At 64.0% G+C, this 22,120-nt stretch overlaps 2 protein-coding genes across 16 annotated transcripts in view; both read left to right on the plus strand.

The window, feature by feature from the left end:
• Nucleotides 1–15,307, plus strand: part of ANK1 (ankyrin 1) — a 69,711-nt gene extending 54,404 nt beyond the window's left edge. For 8 of the 15 annotated variants that reach the window (XM_030034363.2, XM_030034364.2, XM_030034367.2 and 5 more), the window contains 21 exons: nt 465–567; nt 856–1,003; nt 1,222–1,319; nt 1,408–1,632; nt 2,052–2,206; nt 2,342–2,553; nt 2,643–2,847; nt 3,030–3,126; nt 3,506–3,734; nt 3,917–4,042; nt 4,130–4,249; nt 4,468–4,552; nt 4,813–4,887; nt 5,494–5,625; nt 5,818–5,964; nt 7,588–8,140; nt 8,797–9,055; nt 10,359–10,442; nt 10,702–10,869; nt 11,160–11,281; nt 13,027–15,307. In XM_030034363.2, the coding sequence (XP_029890223.1) occupies nt 465–567; nt 856–1,003; nt 1,222–1,319; nt 1,408–1,632; nt 2,052–2,206; nt 2,342–2,553; nt 2,643–2,847; nt 3,030–3,126; nt 3,506–3,734; nt 3,917–4,042; nt 4,130–4,249; nt 4,468–4,552; nt 4,813–4,887; nt 5,494–5,625; nt 5,818–5,964; nt 7,588–8,140; nt 8,797–9,055; nt 10,359–10,442; nt 10,702–10,869; nt 11,160–11,258 (3,320 nt within the window). In that variant the 3' untranslated portion in view covers nt 11,259–11,281; nt 13,027–15,307. The other 7 variants (XM_030034368.2, XM_030034365.2, XM_030034371.2 and 4 more) reach the window with 5 other exon arrangements.
• Nucleotides 15,308–16,008: 701 nt separating this feature from the next.
• NKX6-3 (NK6 homeobox 3) lies at nt 16,009–18,407 on the plus strand. Its single transcript, XM_030035425.2, has 3 exons — nt 16,009–16,495; nt 17,443–17,612; nt 17,689–18,407. The coding sequence occupies exons 1-3, from the start codon at nt 16,114–16,116 to the stop codon at nt 17,917–17,919; spliced, it is 783 nt and encodes a 260-aa protein (XP_029891285.1). The 5' UTR covers nt 16,009–16,113; the 3' UTR covers nt 17,920–18,407.
• The last annotated feature ends 3,713 nt before the right edge of the window (nt 18,408–22,120 follow it).

Here is a 22,120-nt window from a genome sequence, read left to right on the forward strand (position 1 = left end):
CCTCAGCAGGCATTAATAGGGCCAGCAGGCAACGCTGGCTGGGCTTGCGCCTCCAAGGGGGGTGCGCGGATGCACTCGGCAGCGTTAGGGCATCCTTCCCACGTCCCCAGCCCTGCCTACACTCCTGTCCCCAGCATCCGACGGCAGAGTGTCCCTCGCAGGCTCTGCTCTGTGCTTGGTGCTGGAGGAAAGGGGTCAGCTAGCAGCCGAGGCTCCTGACAGCTACCACAGCTCCTGTCCCACCGACCCGCAGCACGGGGCTTGCCCCTGCCAGCGGACCCCATCTGGCAGAGGGCAAAGCTGCCCCGTGGCTGGCTGAGACCCAGGGGCCGAGTGTGTGTGGCCGGCAGTGGGAGCAGAGATGGGCCCTGGCTCCAGCCCTGAGGAGGGATGAGGGCAAGGGCTGGATGTCTGTGCTCCCTTGTCCCTCTGCCTCTGCATGCTGAGCCAGCTCTCGGTTTCAGAGGAGGAGCTGATCGCACCAACGCCCAGGACACCCGATCCCAGGGACCAGGACGGCAAGAGGGAGACGCTGGAGTTTATGACCACGACGACACTGGAGCAAACGTAAGAGGCACTGGATGGTGGGGAGGGAGTGGGTACAGGGCACGGGGCCAGCCCGGTGCAGGACCGGGATGCCAGTGGGGCAGGGACAGCTCTGGGCAAGGAGTGCATCACTGAGCCCCCACCGGCTGGCATAGCAGGCAAAGCTCGTTGGTGTTGTTCCTGCACCAGGACATGAGTCCGCTGCTGAGTTTGCCTTCATCCAGCGGTCCCGGTACTCCCTGGGGACAACCAGGGGCTGAGGGGCCCAGGCTTGCCACTTCAGTGGCTGTCACTGCCCTCTCCTGCCAGGGTGGAGTCTCCAGCTGTCCTGCAGGTCCCCTGCGTCCCACCTGAGACTGTGGTGACCAGAGCGGAGGAGACTGAGCAGGTAGGACCTGTGGAGACAGAATCTGAGCAAGTCAGCCTGCTGCATGCACCCTCAGTGTCCCCACAGGAGGTGAGCATGAGACACAGCCTGCCACGGCCCCCCCAGGCACTCCCTACCGGGGGGATTCCCCCCATCACCACAGAGCCGAAACATGGGATGGGTGGTAGGGATGGACGCGGCGGTACGGGACTGCCCGGGGAGGGTTGTGAGACTGCGGACGAGTGGGCAGGCTCAGCACCCCCGGATAGGATCCTGTGCCCATGGGGGCTCTTCCCTGCCTTACACAGCCCTCCAAGGAGTTCGATGAGGACTCCCTGATCCCCAGCAGCCCCGCCACCGAGACCTCGGATAACATCAGCCCAGTGGCCAGCCCCGTGCACACAGGGTGAGTGCGCAGCCCACGCGGCACATGCACGCTCTGCGCGTGAGCCGGCTGCGAGATGCCCACGTGCCCATGCCTCTGCCCGCTCCAGGTTCCTGGTGAGCTTCATGGTGGATGCCCGCGGCGGCTCCATGCGGGGCAGCCGGCACCACGGACTGCGTGTGGTCATCCCGCCCCGCGCCTGCGCCGCGCCGACCCGCATCACCTGCCGCCTGGTGAAGCCCCAAAAGCTGCCTGCACCCCCGACGCTGGCTGAGGAGGAGGGTCTGGCCAGCCGGATCATCGCCCTGGGGCCCGCTGGCGCCCAGTTCCTCAGGTGAGCACAGCTGGGAACAGAGCAGATGGGGCTGCCCACACCGGGGCTATCCCTCAGGACTGGGGACGGATCCAGGCTCCTCTGGAGTCTCTGCCAGCCGGGGCAAGACCTCTGCCCGTCTCTGCTTCTGGGGGTCTGGTGCAGAAAAGATCCCCCTTCCAGCCAGGCGCGGCATGTTTCTGGGGTGGGTCATTCCAGCATAACGGAGCGGTGGCTACGCTGTGGTAGAAAAAGACCTGACCAGCACGGTCCCGCTGGGCGCAGAGCCCCGTTTCCCAGACAGCGGGCTGCGAGCAGTCCTGCCTTCCTCCTCCGGCGGCTGTACGGCATAGGCGGGTGCTCTGCCCAGGGCCGCCTCGCCGCCTGCGTGTCCCAGCGGCAGCACGTGGGTGCAAGCGCCCTTCCTCTGCTGTCTGCAGCCCCGTCATTGTGGAGATCCCGCACTTTGCCTCGTGCGGGCGCGGAGACCGCGAGCTGGTGGTGTTGCGCAACGAGAACGGCTCTGTCTGGAAGGAGCACCGCAACCGCTATGAGGAGAGCTACATGGACCAGCTGCTCAATGGCATGGATGAGGGTGAGCGTGCCAGGCAGGCGGGGGCTCGGCACCGTGCGGTTCCCCGCAGGCAGGGCTGCAGCTGGCCCCGGGTGGCGGGATGGGGCCGAGCCTGGCGTGGTTGGTGCAGCATTGATGGCTGTGCTGCCCTTGCAGAGCTGGAGAGCCTGGAGGAGCTGGAGAAGAAGAGGGTCTGCCGCATCATCACCACCGACTTCCCTCTCTACTTCGTGGTCATGTCCCGGATTTGCCAGGACTGCGATCTGATCGGCCCTGAGGGAGGGTGTTTGAAAAGCACACTGGTGCCCATGGTACAGGCCACCTTCCCAGACACCGCTGTCACCAAGAAAGTGAGGCTGGCCCTGCAGGTGAGCACCAGAGAGCTTGGCAGCAGGCTCAGGCTGCGCCTCGGTCCGAGGGAAACCGGCCCTGATGCCGGCGCCCGTGCTGCCCGCAGGCGCAGCCCGTGCCCGATGAGCTGGTGACTAAGCTGCTGGGGAACCAGGCAACCTTCAGCCCCATCGTCACAGTGGAGCCGCGCCGGAGGAAGTTCCACCGTCCCATCGGTCTCCGCATCCCACTGCCGCCGTCCTGGAAGGACAATCCCCGTGACAGCGGCGAGGGTGACACCACCAGCCTGCGCCTGCTCTGCAGTGTGATCGGTGAGGCTACCAACCCCTGCCGCGTGCTCTCCGGTCGGGATGGGCTGGGCTGCGCTGCCTCGGTGGGATGCAGCTCCTGGGAGCTAAGGACAGATCACCGCGGTGGAAAGAGCAATTGCCTGGGCGATGCAGACCCCAGGCTTGTGTAAAAGCAGCGTGCTTACCCTTGCTTTCTGCTGCAGGAGGGACAGCCCAAGCCCAGTGGGAAGACATAACAGGCACCACGAAGCTGGTCTATGAAAATGAGTGTGCTAACTTTACCACCAACGTGTCTGCCAGGTGAGTCGTAGGCAAGCGTGTGCTCATCTGGGGACGTCTGCTGTTCCTCAGGCCCTCTTGGGGTGCAGCCTGTGCCAGGAGGAGCCTCCCACCCCTGTGCTCGTTGGGGTGCTGCCCCATTCCCACGTGCAAGGCAGTTGCCTCCAGCCTTGAGACCCCCCACGCTGCCTCGGCGTGCGTCAGAAAACATTCACAACCGGGTGTGTGGAGGGAAGGGACCGTTCTTTGTGCTTGGGTGGGTCCCCTTCACGGATGGGGCTGCTCCCGTACCGGGAGCTCTTGGGGCACCCTCTGCGGTGCACTTTGCTGTCGGGGGGGCAGCTGTCCCGGTGCCGCTGGGCAACTTGCCCGGCAGCGCCCCGACCCAGCCCTCCCGCAGGTTCTGGCTGGCCGACTGCCCGCGCACAGCTGAGGCCGTGCACTTTGCCACAATGCTGTACAAGGAGCTGACGGCCGTGCCCTACATGGCCAAATTCGTGGTGTTTGCCAAGATGAATGATGCACGGGAAGGCCGACTGCGCTGCTACTGCATGACTGATGACAAGGTTGACAAGACTTTAGAGCAGCATGAAAACTTCACTGAGGTGGCCCGCAGCAGGGACATTGAGGTTTGTCCCCAGCAACGTGCGTGGGGGGCAGCAGGGAGAGGGCTGCCCAAGCGAGGGGAGACTGGTGCCGGTGCAGGGGCCTGGCTCTGGCCCGCGGAGGAGAGTTGGGGTTACCTGCCGTGTCCAGGGGCAGGAGAAGCATTTCTGCACAGGGTCTGAGCCTGTTTTCTGCTCCCTGCCAGGTGGTAGAGGGGATGCCTTTGCACGTCGAGCTCTCAGGGAACCTGGTGCCTGTCAAGAAGGCCACTCAGCCGCGCACCTTCCTCTTCCAGTCCTTCCGGGAGAATCGTCTCGCCATCCCCATCAAGGTAATGGCAGGGTGCAGGGCTGGGCTGCAGCTGGGACCCCTGCGCCTGCCCTGTGCCAGGCCACCTAACCAGGCTCTCGGCGCTCAGGTTCGGGACAGCAGCCGGGAAGCCAGCGGCTCCCTGTCTTTCTTGCGCAAGGCCATGAAATATGAGGACCTCCAGCATGTGCTCTGCCACCTGAACATCAGCATACCGCCCTGCACCAAGGTCAGTGCTGGGTCTCTGGCACCTCTGGAAGGGGGCAGCGGGGGTCCATCCCTCCCCCAGTTGCAGGAGACAGCCCTCGCTGTCAGCTTTTCTTCCTCAGCTGCTCATTGTGGCCATGCCACGCCGCTCTGAGGCTGCAGGAGAAGCCGTGGTGGCAGGGCAGAGCTGCTGCCCTCTTTTCAAGCTGGTGACCCCTTGGTTTGTCCCCACTCTCACAGGGAAGCGGCAGCGAGGAGCGGAGGAGGACACTGACGCCGTTGTCCCTGCGGGAGCGATACAGCATCCTAAGCGAGACCAGTTTCGGTACGCAGCCTGCTGGGACTGTCCAAGCCCGCTTACCGCCTGCGCTTGGGGTGCCCAAGCCCGGTGGAAAGGCTGGGCTGACGCCGTCGTACTCACGCTCATGGCAGCTTCCCCTTCCCTGAGGGTTTCCTTGGTCCTGCCTGCGGGGCAGCGCCGTGCCTACGGGGCTGCAAGACCCCCCCAGCCAGCACCCCTTCGCCCTCCCCGCCGCAGTGCGGGGCCCTGCGCAGCTGAAGCTGTGGCTCCCTCTTCTCCTCCAGGCTCTCTGAGCAGCACGGACAAGGCAGACCAGAAGATGGTTGACATAGCAGAACAGCTGGGCCTCAGCTGGGCTGGTGAGTCCATACCTGATGTGGCTCTGAGGATGCACAACACTCCTCGGAAAGCTGAGACTTAGGAAGGCTGGAAACATGTTGCAGGATGGAGTGAAATATGCTTTACACTGTCCTGGGAGCTGGGCCCTGATGCAGTTGACATGCATGCAGTCTGCGCTCACTCCTCTGGCAGGCTGGCCTTGCCTCCCAGCACTTCTGCTAAACTGTGAGCGTACCGTGGCACTGAAATGAACCTTTTTGCAGCTGTGCATGCATTCACGTGCACGTGCACAGATACCAGGCTAGGGTTTTTGTCCTGAGCCATACGTATCGCTGCTGTTCGTGGAGGCCCAGCACTGTTGTTGCAGCCGCGCGCCCAACGGCAGTACCCGCGCTTCTCCTTAGCGTGAGACGCTGCTACGCTGGTCGCAGCCAGCCTGGGCAGAGGGGCTTCAACCTCTGCCCCATCCCATGCTCCTGCATGTTCTGCTGCGCTCGGTTGTATGTGACGAGGGGGACTCTGTGCTGGGTCTGGCCGAGCCCTTCACAACGTCCCCAGCCGTTCTGGTTTGGGAGCTGGTGGTGGGCACCGGAGGGTGTGGTGCTGAGATGTTGTGTCTCCCCCAGAGCTGGCACGTGAGCTGCAGTTTGGGGTAGACGACATCAACAGGATACGTGTGGAGAACCCCAACTCCCTGCTGGAGCAGAGCATAGCCTTGCTCAACCTCTGGGTCAGCCGCGAGGGCAAGAGTGTCAAGAGTGAGTATCTGCGGTGCCCTGTTACAGGTGCGGAGGTGGGGGGGGCTGGCTGCGCAGAGCAGCCCGTGCGTGTTCAGGGGTCACCGGCTGGCTTTACGCTCCTGGTTCATGCACACCTGCCCGCCTGGAGGGTGTCTGGGCCATGGCTGTGATCCCAGTGACCAGTTTGCTGACATCGGCTTCCCCCTGCAGTGGAGAATCTGTACACGGCACTGAGGAACATTGACCGCAGCGAGATTGTCAACACACTGGAGGGCTCTGGCCGGCAGAGCCGCAGCCTGAAGGGCAGCTGGCGCTACACGGACAGAGACTATTCCCTCTCGCCGTCCCAGATGAATGGTGAGTCTCGGCTTCTGGCAGGGACCGCAGGAGGGCCCCAGGGGCAGAGTCTGGGCGGACAGATCGGGGCTGGTACCTTGCCTGACCAGGCTGCGCCGGTGGCCCGCTGGGAGCTCAGCGGGCAGAAGGCGTTGCCGACAGGCACGGCCTCTTCGCTGGGGCTTGCGCTGCAGGAAGCTTGGCCCTGCCGTACCGCCGTTTCCAAAGCTCTCCAGGTAGGGTGGACAGACATTCTTTATCCCGACACGCCAGCGAGAGGTGCTTCTGGCTGTGCGAGCTGAACGGTGGCCAGGATGCTCCCGCAGCCCTGGCTGTCCGGTCCCAGGCGGAGAGTGCCCGGGTGCGGGGACAACGCCGGGGTCAGCGGCAGCGGGGACCGGGCTGCGTGCGGCGGCTGCAGGCCAGCGCTGCGGAGCTCTCGGTGCAGCGCTGGCTCGTCGCTCTCTCCCTCTCTGCCTCCCCTTGGTCTGCTCTCTCAAACATGCCACCTAGCGCCGTCGGGTGCGGGTCACTTCTTGTCACCTCTCTCCTCTGAGCTCCTCCTGGCCTCTCCTTCTCTCATCTTCCTCCGCTGCCTGGCTCCACTGTCTCCACCTCAGCTGAGCCCTCCGGGAGCCGCGTCCTGCTCCAGCGACTGCATGTCACCAGGGACTGCCCCTCTCGTGGCTGTCGTGCTTGCAGGCGGCCAGCCCAGACCTTCTCCTCCTGCACTGCCCTGCGCTCCTTCCCTCGCTGGCCCTGCACTGCTTGCCCCCGGCCAGGCACTCGCACACGGGAGAGGTGCTCTTTCCGTGCCGGGGGTCCCAGCTGTCCCCCGAGCCTCGGCTGCGGCTAGCAACCCGTGGCTGCCTGGAGAGCAGAACAGGTTCTCTGCTGATCTCCAGGGATGGAAAAGGGGCTGGAGGCTGGAAAAGGCTCAGGCTGGAAAAGGCTGAGCAAAGCCACCTGCGTGGGTTGGAGTGCCTGGCTTGGCTGTAGTCCGTATCGGTGTGCCTGGGCTGTGCACGTGGCCCGGGGTGGATGGGGACATGACAACTGCTTGTAGCCCCAGAGACGCCAACAGGGTTGTAGGGCCCCGGCTGCAAACCGCAGGGCTTCGGGGTTGCACGACATGTACCAGGGCCATCCTTCCCTGCTCGTGGTGCTACTTCCAGCCTGCTCCTCTGTGCTGCGGGGAGGGGTTGACTTTGGGAGTCAGTGCCTGCCAGACTTGGCCACCTGAACTCCAGGCTGACCGTCAGCCAGCTGATGCTGGATGTGGACTGTGGGCAGGGACCGGGGGGCTGAGGGACCAGGGTAGCGAAGAGGGGCACTGCGTCCTGCAGCGTGGATGGTCCTGTGGACCCCAGACCAGTCCTCCCCGCAGGGAGTGAGCAGCCTCAGGGCCTGCCCAAACCAGCCCCAGGACTCGAAGGGAGGCATGGCAGCGCTTGCGGGGATCACGCGAAGGCAGCAGCTGGCTGTGAGCGCAGCCCCCCTCAGCCCAGCCACTGGGGGCTGTGGCACGACCGTCGCTGTCCTTGGGGCAGGCACCCTCCCAGAGGCTGTTTCCCTTCTCGCCCCGCTGCGCTTGTGCGTGCGCGAGACGGCTGCTGGAGATGTTGCCTCTGTCTGCCCATATAGGTTACGCTTCGCTGCAGGACGAGCTGCTGTCCCCCGCCTCCCTGCATTACACGCTGCCATCCCCGCTGCGTGCCGACCAGTACTGGAATGAGGTGGCCATCATGGATGCTATCCCCATGGCTGCCACCGAGCAGGATGCCCTGATGGAGATGTCCGACATCCAGGTGTGGTCCTCGGGGCTCACCCCCTCGCTGGTGACTGCTGAGGACTCCTCTCTGGAGTGCAGCAAGGCCGAGGACTCGGATGCCACAAGCGAAGGCCGGTTCCCGGGGCAGCTTCTGGCAGACGCGCATGGCCCAGACCACATGGGCTCTATGGACCTGGTTGAGGATGACACAGTGGACTCGGATGCCATGAACGGCCTGATTGACCTTCTGGAGCAGGAGGAGGGGCAGAGGCCAGAGGGGAAGATGCCAGCCGGTGATCGCCAGCCAGGGACCGGGGCGCAGGACCCAGAGAGTGAAGTCTCTTTTGTTTCAGTTCAGCAGAAGGTGCAAGCCAGGATCACGGCATCACCTACCGTTAGCCACGTCGTGGAGAAGAGCGCGGACAGGTATTGCGGCCTGGGGCACCGGCTTGGCCGTGGGAGGGGAGCAGAACCGCTTCGCCAGCTATTGCCCTGTGCTGGGCCAGCTGCAATAATCTCCCGGCTTTGCTTGCTTCTCTGCTGGTCTCCAGCTCTGGAGCCCGGGCATCCCCGGCAAGACAGAGCAGCGGCTTGGGCCAAGTGGCTCGCGCCTCTCTGGAGATGCTCTGGAGGGCTCCTTGCAGAGCACCTGGGGGCGACCCCAGGCAGACAGCCAGGCCCCCGCATGTAGGTTGTGCTTACCAGAGCCATCTCAGCCTGCGCTGCATCCCCCCCCCCCCCGTTCCCGGCGGCACAGGTCCCGTGAGGTCCCTGGCAGAGCCCCGCGATTCCCCACAGCGTTGCCTTAGACCCTCGCAGGCGGGCGGCGAGGCCGTGGGGCGGGCAGGGAGCGTTGGCGGGGAAGAGACCCGTGCCCTTCGTGCATCTGCGTTTTGCGCTGCTTGTGCCGGGCCCCTGGCGGTACCGTGAGCCGGGGAGCCCAGCGCCTGGCGGGGTGCAGGCTGCGCCGGTGTGCCTGCCGGAGGTAGGCTGGTGCTCGGGGTGCAGCACTCCATGGCAAAGCTGACTGCCTCTCTCTCTCTGTCTCTCTCTCCCTGTCCCTGTCCCTCTCCGGTGCCCAGGCTGAGGGACTGGAATGCAGAAGGCTCCTTTATCTCCTGCCTACAGGACCTGACAGCGGGCTCCTGGCAGGAGGGGGTCACCCGAAGGCTGCTCCTGACGCACACCACGGCCTCCGGGGCACAGGGCCAGGAGCGAGAGCAGGTCCTGGTGCCGGCCGTGGAGCTGATGCGGGTCAGCTCCGCAGAGGACAGCGACTGGCAGCCCCAGCACCCCATGGGCGGCTGGCAGGAGGAGGCAGACAGCGGCTTCTTTGGGCAGGTGAGGGTAAGAGCAGGGGGACCTGGCCCCACAGGAGGTGGAGAACCTGCGGACGACCCTTTGCCGATCCTGCCGCGAGGCCAGCCGAGCAGACTAGGTGCCGGTGGAGGCACAAGTCCCCTAGCACGCTTCCTGGCCCCTGCCCCCGGGGGTGCCTCTCAGCCCCGTGCCGTGCTTGATACCTGAGCTCTTGCTCTCCATTTATAACCCAGCCGGCCTCCCTGCCTGCTTCCTTATTGAGGATCTGCCCTGGCCGCCAGCCCAACAGCCTGCTGGAGCCAGAAATAGAGCTGGGCTGGGGGCCGGGCTGGGCGGTGGGCATCCCGCCACGGCCGCGTGGAGCCGGCGGGTACGAGGTGAGGGCAAGCGCCTTTCCCCCGGCCCGGGGAACGCACGGCCGTGCTCGGAGGTGGTTGCTCGGCTCTGCGGTGCGTGTCTCCCGAGTCACGTGCGATTCCAGTGACGCTCCGAACCCCTGGCTCCTGCCCGGGACTTCATTTGTCCCGTGACAGAGGACTGCACGCTGCCCTCCCACCGCAGCCGGGGACGGCAGGTTGTTGGCAAGCCGACAGCTGACGGGGAAGGGGGACAGGGCTGTCCCCGTTAACTGCCTGGCTGGGTGGTGCTGTCACAGTCCTGGCCCCGTGACTTTGACAGAAGCTGCGAGCGCAAAGGACACCCCACCTGCCCGCTCCCTTCTCGCCGCCCACAGCCAGCTGAGCTGCAGCAGCTAGGGTTACAGCAGTCCTCCTGCAGAGCCAGGGCACAGAGCAGGGCAGGCTGCAGACCCCCAGGGCTGCTCCTGCGCCGGGGGCATTGCCCGTTCCAGCCGGGATAGCGTGGCCTGGCTCTGAGCAGCGGGCTCAGACCCGCGGGGCACGCGTGCAGCTGCGCGCGCTAAGGCGGGATGTGGGCTCTCCTGGCCCAGTTGCTGATCGCGCTGGTGCTGCTGGCCTTCTTTCTGGTCAGCTGCCAGAACGTCATGCACATCGTCAGGGGCTCCGTTCGCTTTCTGCTCAAACACGCCCACCGCGAGCTGGACAAGGAGCTCGGGGAGAGCCAGGGGCTGGCGGATGACGAGGAGGCTCTCTCCACCAGGGTCGTCCGCCGGCGCGTCCTTGTGAAGGTAACGAGCAGGGAGCTGAGAGACTGGCCCCGGGGCAGATGCAGAGGAGAGCAGTGAGGGGACAGGGCAGGGTGGGAGACAGAGGCCGCGGGGTGCGTGGTTAGGTGTACCGTTCCGCTTGCAAAGGGGCTCCGCTCACCCCGCTGAAATGCCCTGATGTCCCTCCTGTCACCGCAGGGGAACGAAGTCCTTCATCTCCCTGGACAGCAGGTGACTGAGGAGCAGTTCACGGATGATCAAGGCAATATCGTCACCAAGAAGGTGAGTGATCAAGGGCAAGCCGCGGCCTTCGTCCTCTCCCCTCCGTCCGGCTGCCCTGCTCCTCCCTGCAGCCCGGGCGCCCGCGCAGGGCACCCGCGTCCCGCCGTCTTCGGTTACGGTCACAACGCTTCTCCGGCCAGACCCTGCGCGCGGGACGGAGGCTGCGCGCCGTGTGTGGGGTTCGGGGCCAAACTGGGCGAGGAGGGAGGCACGGTGCCCCGGGGCTAGCTGTGATGCCCAGCCGCGCGGGTCTCCGCAGGTCATCCGGAAGGTGGTGCATCGGCTGGGCCCTGGTGACGCAGATGACAGGCAGGAGCAGGAGGAGCTGATTCTGGAGGGCTCCCTGCAGGAGCCCCGAGACCTGGAGGCCGAGGACGATAGCTTCATGAAATACTCCATCCTGCACCGAGACGGTCTGGGGGCCAAGGTACAGTGTGGCTCAGAGCCCTGCCTTGCAGGCACCCTGCCCAGGGCCAGCACCACCTCTGCGGGACTCGCAGGCTCTGGGGCTCCGCCACCCTCTGTCCTTTCTTCTGCCCTGTTCTCCTCTCCTGTTTCCCCACTAAGGCTTCCAGGGGCAGCTCTTGCCCGCTGCACCAGTCTTCTTGCTCGGTGTCTTCTGCCAACTGACTCTGCCTTTCCCTCTCCTGTCCTCTTCTGTATGTCTGTCTGTTCACCTGGGTGATGTCCTGCTTCCTGCCCCTGCGGCTTCCTCAGGAGGAGGTGCGAGTGCGTGTCCCGAAACCAGAGGTCTCCGGGGGCAGGATGGGGGCTCAGATAGTGAAACGAGCCAGCCTGAAAAGGGGGAAGCAGTGACCCCTCAAATGGCCTCTTTTGAGGTAACCCCACCTTTGCTCTTCCTTCTATCCCAGCTCCCCGTGCTGCTGCCTGCACTGAGCTGCCGGTCATGCACATCCTCCTGGGGAAAGTGTAACGGGGCTGTGCCCAGCTCTCAGCCTGCAGAGGGGGGTTGCTGCGCCGCCACAAAACGCTGAGGGTGGGCAGCGGCGTGCCCCTGCTCCCGGGTCCAGGTGCAACGGGCGCGGGGTGCCCGCTCCGCTGTGGCCACAGTGCCAGGGGCTGCTACTGCAGTCACAGCATCCTGGGCACTCGGGATAAGGGTCCCCAGTGACAGGGCCACGGGATTGTTATTCCTGGTTATGCTGGGCTACAGCAGAGGGATGATCTTTGACCAAAACCACTCCAGGGAGCGGATAGCCTTTGCGTGGGGTCTGAGCAGAGCCGTCCCCTTCGTGCGCTGAGCGCTAACCGTGCAGCCTTGTGGTGCCCTTGCCTTCCCTTCCCACGGGGTGCAGCCGGGCACCGGCAGAGCCGTGAGCCAGATGAGGGGTGTCACAGTTTTCCTGGGCCACGGCCTGCTGCCTCCGCTCGCAGCGTCGCTGCTGGGAGATGCAAGAGGCTGCCACTGCCAGCCGTGCATCGTGGCACGAGAGGGCGGCAGTGAGGTCTGCTGAAGCTCCCGTGACCGGGAAAAGGGGTGCAGGCCATGGCAGGATGCTGCTGGTGGACATCAGGGATGCAGGAGTGGCAGGGTGTAGGAACATGATGCTTGTAGGGGTTGAGGGCATGGGGACCTGTCTTTGGCCCAGGACATTTCTTCCATTGAGCCCCAGTGTGAGCACTGGATCATCCCTTGAGTCTCACGCATTCCCTGCTCCCCCCGCCTTCCCTGTTGAGTGGGATTTAGACCAGGCTCCGGGCAGGGTGCTCGGCACAGCACACTCGCACCCAGCTGCATCATTGTTTTCTGCGCACTCGCTGCTGAGCTGGCAGTGCAGCACTTGGGGCAAGGGGCTGCACGCATGCTCCCCAGCTGCCAGGAGCTGCCTGAGCCCGGGAGGAGGCTGCCAAGCAGCGGCGGCTGGTCCTCTGGCCTCTGCTGTACATGCATGGCTGCGTCTGTCCGTCTCTCCTCCCCTCTCCCTCCTCTCTCCACCGTGTTCGTCGGCTCTCTGCGGGTGCGCGACAGTCAAGAGGCTTGTGCTTGTGGACACGTGTGTCATGCAGACCGTGTCCCCAACACCTACTGCCTGCCTCGCTCCCCAGACGGTCCTTGCGTCGGCCTCTCTCTGGGGCAGTGCTCCTGCTGCTTTGCTCTTGCTGTTCTCCAGAGCGTGTGAAAGTGTGTGAAGGGGTGTGCAATGGGAATGTATGGGGTCTTCCCCACTGCTGTGAGAGTGCGGTGCAGTCGGTCACCCTAGTTGGATGGGGGCCCAGGGCTGGCCTTTTCTATCCCAGCGCCTTCCCAGTGCCACGCTGCCTTTGGTGCAGCTCAGGTTCCGCTTGTTGCTGCTCTCTGTGAGCTGGGACAGCACCACTAATACCATCTATGCCATTGCTGCTGGTTCTAGGCAGGCACTCATAGATGCTCTGTCACTGTCTCTCTTGACACCCCCCAAAACTCATCTTGCGGTAGCTGGGCAGGATGGGTGCATGTGGGACAAGCACGGGGTGCAGAAGGGGCTGGGACTGCCACGTGCCTGGCTGGCCCCAGCCTTTCTCCTGGCTGTGCCACCATGAATGCTTGGTAACCCCATCTCTGTCTCTCCCTGTGTCTCTCCAGGATCTCACCTCAACACCAAACCACTGAACTCCACACATGTTCTGACACATACCTGAGAAGAGAGGAGAGGAAAGCAGAGAGTGGAGGGGAGCAGGGCTGGCTGTACATGTTTCTATAGGCTAATGGCATGATTTCTGTATGAGGCATACTTACCGTCCTATCCGCATGACTGACTGACTGCAAGACGCATGAGCTACAGTACTTAAAACTGACGGAGGGGCCTCCGTCCCTGCCCCAGTGCTGCCAGGAGCCCAGAGACAGCAGCACGCACCGGGGGCATCCTCTCACCTCCTCTGGGAGGCAAGAGCTGGACTGGCGGAGGGAAGGAGACTCTACCCTCGCACGTTCGTGTGTGTAAACGCATCCCCATGCCCGTGCTCCAGCTGCAAGAGGGAAGCTGGAGCGGCACGGCGCTGCTCGCCGAGGAAGGAGAGGGGCTTGACCCCCCCGCCCCCGTCACCCGTGCTGCCTCTACTGGACTCGCTTCTCATCCCTCTCCGTGAGTGTTGGGTTATGGGGAGGGCAGCAGTTGCCAGGGGGGTGTGCGAGAGGAGGGTTGCAGGGAGCACATCTGCCCTGGGCAGAGGGGCTGGTGCAGGGCTGCCCTTCCTCTCCCCAGCACGTTGCAACGTCTCCCGCCAGGGCAGGGCTCTGGGCTGAGCACTGAGCTCGTTGCTTGTGTCGAAAGTGTAAACTGTACAGCGATCAGCCTTGTGTATATGAACCAATAAATACTATGCAAACCCCTAGGGACACTCTAGCAGTATGTACAAAGCACTAACAGCTCTGCTCCCAAATACCTCTTCAGGCTGCAGGACGGGCAAAACCTTTGGAGTACCTGAGCAGCTCTGGTGAACGGAGCTGGGAGGCTACGGGAGTAAAAGGGCAGCAGACTGCCCCTGCCCCGTGCCCCTCCGGCTGAGCCTGGTCCCTGCCTGGCCTGAAGAGAGGAGCCCACGGGTGCAGTCCCATAGGCCTGTCCACGGTGCGAGCCCCAGTTTGTGTTGGCTCCAGCTGGCGTGAAGCCGTAAGCCTGCGCTGAGGTGCTTGGGGCCCAGGGAGGATGGGTAGCGAGACAGAGCACGGGATGCTTGTGCCGCACACGGGGTTGTGCCTAGCTCTACTCGGCACAATATCTGCTCAGGAGATGAGCCAGGAGCTGGCAGGAGCCGGCAGCCCCGCACCGCGTGCCCCGTGCGAGGGCTTTGCGGGGTCCCCTGGCCTCCCTGCAAGGGCACAAATGAGGAGAGCCGGGTGACCCCGTTGGATGCTGACCCTCGCAGGACCAATCCCGGAGACGTGGGGGGGCTGCTCCCCTGGCGGCAGCACTTTGGCCAGGTGAAACACCCTGCTGCAGCAGCCTGGCCCCCGGGGCCAGCTGCTCTAGCAGGAGGGCAGAGACGGGCAGAGCTGCCCAGGCAACTCTGAGGCGTGCGGTAGGTTGAATCTGCTACAGTACTCGACCCCAGGAGGGCAGGACGCAGGTAGTGGCAGTAGGTGCCGTGTCCCCGACTCTGTCCTTTACCTAACCGACGTGGGGGCCTGGCCTTTGTAGCACAGTGGTGTGGGGAACACCCCCCCCCCCCCCCCCCCCGCTCTTTCCCCTGGAGGTGGCCACGGACCTGTTCCGCAGGGCCCGAGTTTGCTCTCTGCGGCCGCGTGCAGAACGAGCCCACCTCCAGGTTCAGGCCATGCGATGGCGGCCCTGGCGGGGCAGCCCTGTCCCGCGGCGGGCGCGCGACTGCTGGGAAAGCCCCTGGCTCCCCTGCAGTCGGGAAGAAGCCTAGCTGCAGCAAAGCAAACGACCCAGCTTAGCCTTGGAGAGCAAAGCAACCCCTTCCCCACCCCAAAGTTGAGCCATATAGGCACAGACTCTCCATCCATCACCCTCGCTGTGTACAATAACCTCCCCAGACCCACCGCGACAGCAGACTCCGTAGCATCACCGTAGAGTTGTGTGTGGGTCCTGTGCTTTGGCCTTGTATACGCCTTAGAGAATGTGCTGTGCTGCGACCGTGCCCGGCACCTGCAGTGACATTGCTTTGCGCTCAGATTGCTCGTAGGGCTGGTAGGGGGAGGCTGCACCCAACATCGAGCCTAGAGAATGCTGCAGTCTGCACACTAGAAGCTTTTTAGAAGTTTTAAAAATTACTTTTATTTCCTTTTTTTAATTGTTATGGAAACAAGCCTTTTGGATCTCCCTGTCTTAGCCCCTGATGTATAGATCATTTCCCTGTACACCAGCTATCGGACTATGAATTAATAAAGAAACCAACACAGACCGCGTCTCAATCTCTGCTTTTCCAAGGGTGCGGGGAACGCTGAGCCTCCGGGGTGCACGGCTGGGGGCGGTGTGTGTGTGGGGGGGGGGGGTCCCCCTTGCCAGGAGGACAGTCGCGGGGGCTGGCAGCGGTTTGCGCTCCGCCACTCACGGGGGGGGAGCCCAAAGGGGTGCGGGAACACGCCGACCCCCGAGCAGATCCCGGGACCGATCCGGCAGGGGGCAAGCGGGGTTGCGGGGGGGGTCCTCCGAGCCCCGGGGGGGTCCTCCGAGCCCGGGGGGGGGGGGGTGTCTCGGAGCCCCCGTGCCCGGCGCTGTCCAGCGCCCGCCGTGTCCCCCCGCTGCCGCCGCCGCCGCCGCCACCGGCTTTCAAAGCGCAATTTGTCTGGGCCGGGCCAATCCCAAACTGGTCCTGCGACGCAGCCAATGGCAGCCGAAGCCGCGGAGAGCCGGCCAATGGGAGCGCCACCTGCAGCCTCCCGGCCAATGGGAGCCCTGTATTCTAATGGCCCTCATCTTTATCAGAGAAATGTTGGCTCTTCCCAAGCCCAAGTTGAGTGTCCGGTGCTGGTGCCACCTCGGCGGGGTCAGCCAGGGCCGCCCCGCCGGGCCCTGCCCGTGGCCGCCCTCCCGCCCGGGGCCGTGGCCCCCCGGCCAGCCTGCCAGGCTCCCGGGGCCAGCTGGGTGCCCACCGGCCGGGGCCCGGTAGCCCCCCCCCCCCCACCCCCCCGGGGGCCGGTGGGTGATGGGCCGGCCGTCGCGCCCGCGGGGAGCCGGGCTCTGAGGGTCGCCCAAGCGCCGGAGCCATGGACGCCAACCTGCCGGGCACCTTCCTGCTCAACGGCCCCTCGCTGGGCCCCTTCCCCGAGGCCAAGGCGCCCGTCTGCCAGTACTCGGTGCAGAGCTCCTTCTACAAGCTGGGCCCCCCCGGGCTTGGCGCCCAGCTGGCTGCCGGCACCCCTCACGGCATCTCCGACATCCTCGGCCGGCCCGCGGCGACGCCGAACAGCGGCCTTCTCCCCGGCTACCCCCACGCGGGCGGATTTAACGGACTGAGCTCCCCGGGCGTCTATTACGGGCCCCAGGTGGGGGCCCTCCCCAAGGCCGGCGGCGAGTACCTGCCGCGGGGCCGGAGCTGCTGGGCAGAGGCGGCCCCGGACTGGCGGGGCGGCCGGCAGTGCGGCGGCCGTAAGTACAGCGGGGCCGGGGTGGGTGGGTGGGTGGGTGCCGCAGGCGGTGGGTGCCCCGCAGCCGCCCAGGCCGCGTCTTCTCCATCGCCCGGCGCGAGGCACGGCTGGTCACCCCGCGGGCCGCCCCGGGACGGTGGGAACGGCCCCGGAGCCAGAGCTGCTGGAACTCAACCTGCCACAGAGATTTCGGCTCAAGAGCAGGGGCAGCTCCAACGGCAGAGATTAACTCTTTGCTTAGCCCCCCCAGGCAAGCCACAGCTTGTCCCGGCAAGGACAGGCAGAGCCCGCCGTCCCGCAGATCTCCCCCGTCCCTCCGGTAGCTTCACTGGGGTCAGTGCCCGGCTCGGGGCAGAGACCGGCAGGATGGCCGGAGAGCTGGCAGGGGGGATTGCAGAGCACGTTGCTGCCGTGCCAGAGGGTGGGTGAGGTGGGTGCACCCGCTGTCCCGTGGGGAGCCGCGGGAGGCTCTGGGCCAGTGGCTGGGTGCTGCTGCTCGGCACCTGCAGCCGCGGTCCCCTTCCCACCTCTCCAGGTGATGCCCTTGGAGCAGACGGGTCAGGCAGCTCGGCCATCCGCTCCTGGCACAGCTACGAGCCGACCAGCTCTGCCTGCCTTCCTGTCGTGCATCCTGCAAGGTGTGGGGCACAGGGGCACGGTGTTCCCGGCGCCGCGTGCCTCTGGGGTCATGCACTGCTGCTAACGACCCTTCCCCTCTCAGCACAACGAATTAGCGCTGTCCCCGAGCAGGAGATGCACAGCCCGGTTCTGGCTCTGCGGGGCCCGCTGGGATAGGGCTGAAGCCTTGAAGCCCGAATACGCTTTTTAAGTTGGAGGGAAGCCAGCGTGGAGGGACTCCGTGCCGTGTTCGGGAAGGGGAGAGCTGCCCAGAGCCGCGCGCTGCAGGGAGCCCAGGTGCTCACCTGCCTCCCTCCTCCTCTCCCGCAGCCCCCGCTCACCTGGCTGACAGCATCCACAAGAAGAAGCACACGCGCCCAACCTTCACGGGGCACCAGATCTTCGCTCTGGAGAAGACTTTTGAGCAGACCAAGTACCTGGCGGGTCCGGAGAGAGCACGGCTGGCCTATTCCCTTGGCATGACTGAGTCGCAGGTGAAGGTGAGTGTCGGTCCCCGCGTGGCACGGGGCGCGTGGCGTGGCGGCTGCTAACCGAGCCGGGCCCGTGGGGCGGCAGGTCTGGTTCCAGAACCGACGGACCAAATGGAGGAAGAAGAGCGCCCTGGAGCCCTCCTCGTCCTCGCAGCGGGCGGGGGGCTCTGGCGGAGAGCGGGCGGCCTCCGAGACCGAGGACGACGAGTACAACAAGCCCCTGGACCCAGACTCGGATGACGAGAAGATCCGGCTGCTGCTGAGGAAGCATCGTGCGGCCTTCTCAGTGCTGGGCTTGGGCACGCACAGCGGCTGAGCACCGGCGCAGCCCACCCCTCTGGGTCTTGGGGTGCCCGGCCCGGCTGCCTGCTTCCTCCCAGGGGGGTGACACCCGCCCCCCGCCCCAGCAGATGCCCGGCTGTGGGGCCGGGACGGCTGCTGCCCCCCTCCTGGTGGCTCCTGGCCAGGGATCACGGCTTGCGGGGCTGGGAGCAGCATGCATGGGCAGCGTCAGGCGCGGCCGTGCTGTCGGCATTGATGAAATAAAGGTCCCGGCCCCGGCCAAGTCCCAGCGCTTGCTTCGTGGGCGTGCGGTCCAGGGTGCCCTCATGAGGCTGGGCCGGAGAAGGGGCTGGGATAGCACGTATGGGGCAGGGTCCGTGTGCCAGGCAGGGGAAGGGGCCATGGCTGTGGTGCTGTGGGGCAGGAAGAGCCCACAGGAGCGGTGCGGCCTTGGGGACATTTCCCAGGGTTTTCCCCAGTTTGGGCGTGTACCGGCAGCAAGAGGTGCTGGTTCAAAAGTCACTTGTTGGGGCCTCTTGTTGGAACCTCTTAGCAGCAAATAAATATCATTTATCTTAACGGTGTGAGTGAGAGCCCATTCACCTGTCAGGGCTGCAGGATTGATGTGGCGTCAATAGCCCCGGTGTGTTTGCCTGCCAACCTGGTGGGCCCCCCCCCCGCCTCCCTGTGCAGCAGAAGCTGCGTGTACACACACGTGTGTGCACATGGGTCTGCACGACCCCTGCTCTGGCTCCCCGTGGCTCAGCCCTTCCTTGCACGCCGATGGTGGGTGCCGCATCGGGCCGTCTCTCCCCAGCCGCTCGGGATGCCAAAGGGACTCCTGCTGGCACGGGCACGCTGCCGGGGGCCTGGCAAGCTCGGCGGTTGTTCGGCTGAGAGGCAGCTAAGTGCCAGTCAGGTGTGAGCAAACAGCCTGGCTGTTCTTGGGAAGGAAATCGATAGGAGATAAGGTGCTGCCGGCCCATCGTATACTGATTAGGAGCGTGGCACAGGCACCGAGGAGGTGCTGGCGGCTGCAGCCCAAGCTGCCCTCCCCTGAAGCCACAGGCAGCATCTGAGGACAGGCTGGTGGCCGAGTCCACCCCCGGGGACGGCCAAAGCCCCCAAAACACTGGGGCTTTGCAGCAGCCCCGAGCACCAGCCTTGCGGTGTGGAGCCGTGGTGTGGGGCTGCAGACCGTCACCGTGCCACCCATCTGCCCGGGGCCCCCAAAGCCCACATTTGGCTTCAAGTCCTCTCCAATCTCTCACTTTCCGCCACGTGCTGGGCTGGGGGAACTTTGCAAGGAGCCCTGACCGCTCGGCAGCACTTTTTCCCGGGGCTTGGGGAAGACCGATGTCCCCCCAAAGCTCCCTGTCCGGCCCTGCAGCGAGCGTGGGGCTCGTAACGCTCCCCCCTCAGCCACGCAACCCCTCTGCCGCCTCGACGGGACAAATGCCAGCGGGTGGCAGAGCTGGCGGACCCTTTGCAAGGACACGGGAGGCCAGGTCCCACGGGCAGCGCGGTGCACGGGGCTCGGTGGAGGCTGTGTGCCCCACGGGCCCCGGCCCTGTGGCAGGGCTGGGAGAGCCACGTCACCGTCCGTGGGCAGAGCCAGCGCTCGGCAGGAGCGGGCTCCGCACGGCGGGAGAAGTGAGGGGCTGCTGTTGGGATATTTTTTTGACATTTTCTAAGCTGCCCAGCGTGGCTGACAATTTTTAATGTACTAACTGCCTGGTCCAGTGAGCTGATTAATTGGTGCTGTGGAGATCAATACAAAACAGAAAATTAAAACAATTTTAAAGTGATTAAGTAGTTTAACACCTGTCTGATGCCACGTCAGGGCTGGGAGACAAATAAAGCGGGTGGCAAAGGGCCTGCTGCAGTCGGGGAGAGTGACAAATCGCAGCCGCAGCCTGGCTGCCCCGTGCATTCCCCGCAGCCGGACGGGTCCCCCGAGCAGCGGCCAGGGCCGCCCTCCTCTCCTGCCCGCCGCTGCTGCCGCGGTCCCGCTTCCCACGCACGCGGCTCCGGAGCGGTCCCCAGCCGGCGCTTGGGGTCTCGACGGGGAGCGCAGAGCCCGGTCGACGGCGAGCGGCGACGCTGCCCTCCCCAAACCTGCCTTGTGCCCCGTGGCCGGGGTCTGGGCAGCCCTGGGGCGTGCGGGCAGGTCTCCCGTCGAGCGTTCGGCAGAGCTTGGGGCCAGCTGCTCCGGGGGCGTGTGGGTGCGAGCGCGGGCAGGGCGGCCTGGCAGGCAGATGGATAGCAGCTCCGCTTCAATTCTGCATCCCTTTTCTCCCAGACAAACCCCGTCGGATTTTCATAAATCAAAGCGCCACACTGTTTAATAAAAATTTATTGACTTACAAGTGATTATTTATCAAAAGGCCATTAATAGCGGCTCTGGGAATGATGTGCTACTGGGTGGTGCGTGGAGACTAATAGCAAATCAATGCCAGCATCCGGGCAGAATGCATATGAGGGCCCCTGGCCCCAGCGGGCTGCATGGCTGCTGCAGCCGGAGCCAGCAGCCCCTACCCCGTGGGCCGCCCAGTGCTCCCCCCGGTTATTTATCGCTTACAAATGAAATGATCGATACTTTTAATCTAGAGCTAAATTTATTAACTTTCTCATCGGAGGGAGACATATTGACTGGGGGCATGGGAAGGGGGAGCCGAGGAAAGATGGATGCGTGCCTCCTAACCTGTCCAGCCAGCTCCCTGCCTGCTGCGGAGCATCCCGGCAGCAGCAGGGCTGCTGGGGCTGGTCCCCAAGCACGGTGGGGTGGTTGGAGGTCCTGCAGGGCTGGGGAAGCGGGGAGGGCTCCTGCACAGCACCACGGCATCTCTGACAAGGGCTGGGGGAGCAAGCTGTGGGCAGAAGACTTGTTCTGGGCACCCACAGCCGGTTCTGAGCACCCGGGGATGTGGGGAGGTGCTGCTGCAGGCGTCGGAGCACATGTGAGGACTGCCCCGGGGAGACCACCACCCACAAAGACTTGCAGGGGCTGCGGAGGCATGTTTGCATGGTCCAAAGTTGATGCTGTACCCCCCTCTGCCCAGCCCCAAGGTGTGGGTGAGTGCTCGAGAGCATGCTGCTGGCTGGGGAAAGGCGAAGGAGAGCCTGGAGACCCTGCCCAGGCAGCAATGCCCACGTCCCCAGCCCGGGGCTGTGTCGTCCCCCCCCCCCCCCGAGACGGCCAGACCATGGCACAGTGTGGGGTGGGGTGGTCCTTAGTCCAAACGGTCCCCTGAGCAAGGGAAAAGCTTTGCAAGCCTTGGGGACAGAGCAGCAAAGCTCAGGCAGGCAAAGCTGGGGCTGGATCAGGCCATCACCCCTGGCCAGAGGCTGCCGTGGAGGTCAGCAGTAGCTTTTTTGGCAAGCAGGTGACTCAAGAAGGAACTGGAGCAAATACTGCTCATAAAATGTTATGATTAAATGGTATAGGCAAGTACTACAGGGTAACACACACCTGCTGGGTAACTGGAGCTTAACCATGCTACAGGTTAACGCCCATAACGCATGTGCTACACCCAGCATTTCTTATGCAACTAAAAGCTGATGGTCAAAAACTCTGCACAAATGTAACAACTGGCAGGGAGATAAGGGTTGCGCTTGTATTTTCTTTCTTTTTTTTTTTTAAAGTAGGAAAGCAAGAGCCCCATCGGTTAACAGACACGGATGGAGGATTGCTGAACTGGTGTTAGGAGCTGTACCTAGTAAGTTGGGTAAAACAAGTAATCCAAAATGCTGGTGAATAGACCCTTAATGCCATTATAAACTCCTAATGAAGGAGGGGTCCTAGCCTGGGTGATGGAGATACCTATTAGTAACAAGCAGTTGTTTTGTCTTCTATCAGTAGCAATAGGGTAAGCAATACACTTCAACCCTGTGGATGTTAACTACCTCCTACTTGGCTTCAGCTGCTTTTGTTTTGTTATCATCTTAGGCGAAAGGAAAAGACACCAGGCTTTGCCTCTTTTTCTTCTCCCCGCCCCCCCGCCTAGATCAATCGCCACAGCTGAAGTTTGGCAGAAGAGAAGAATATGAAATTGGGGTAAGAGTGAAAAGCATGGGGCCAATAAGGGTGTCTCCATCACCAAACAAGAACAGCCTGGTTTCTCTTGGTGAGGCTGGATGGTAACGGTGATCATGTCTAACAAATCACTGATAATTGAATGCAATGTTTGTGTAGGTAACGTGTCTCTGTGTGTATATTTATAAAGGATCGTATT

Source organism: Aquila chrysaetos, chromosome 13, assembly GCF_900496995.4.
Source record: "Aquila chrysaetos chrysaetos chromosome 13, bAquChr1.4, whole genome shotgun sequence".
Lineage (NCBI taxonomy): Eukaryota > Metazoa > Chordata > Aves > Accipitriformes > Accipitridae > Aquila > Aquila chrysaetos.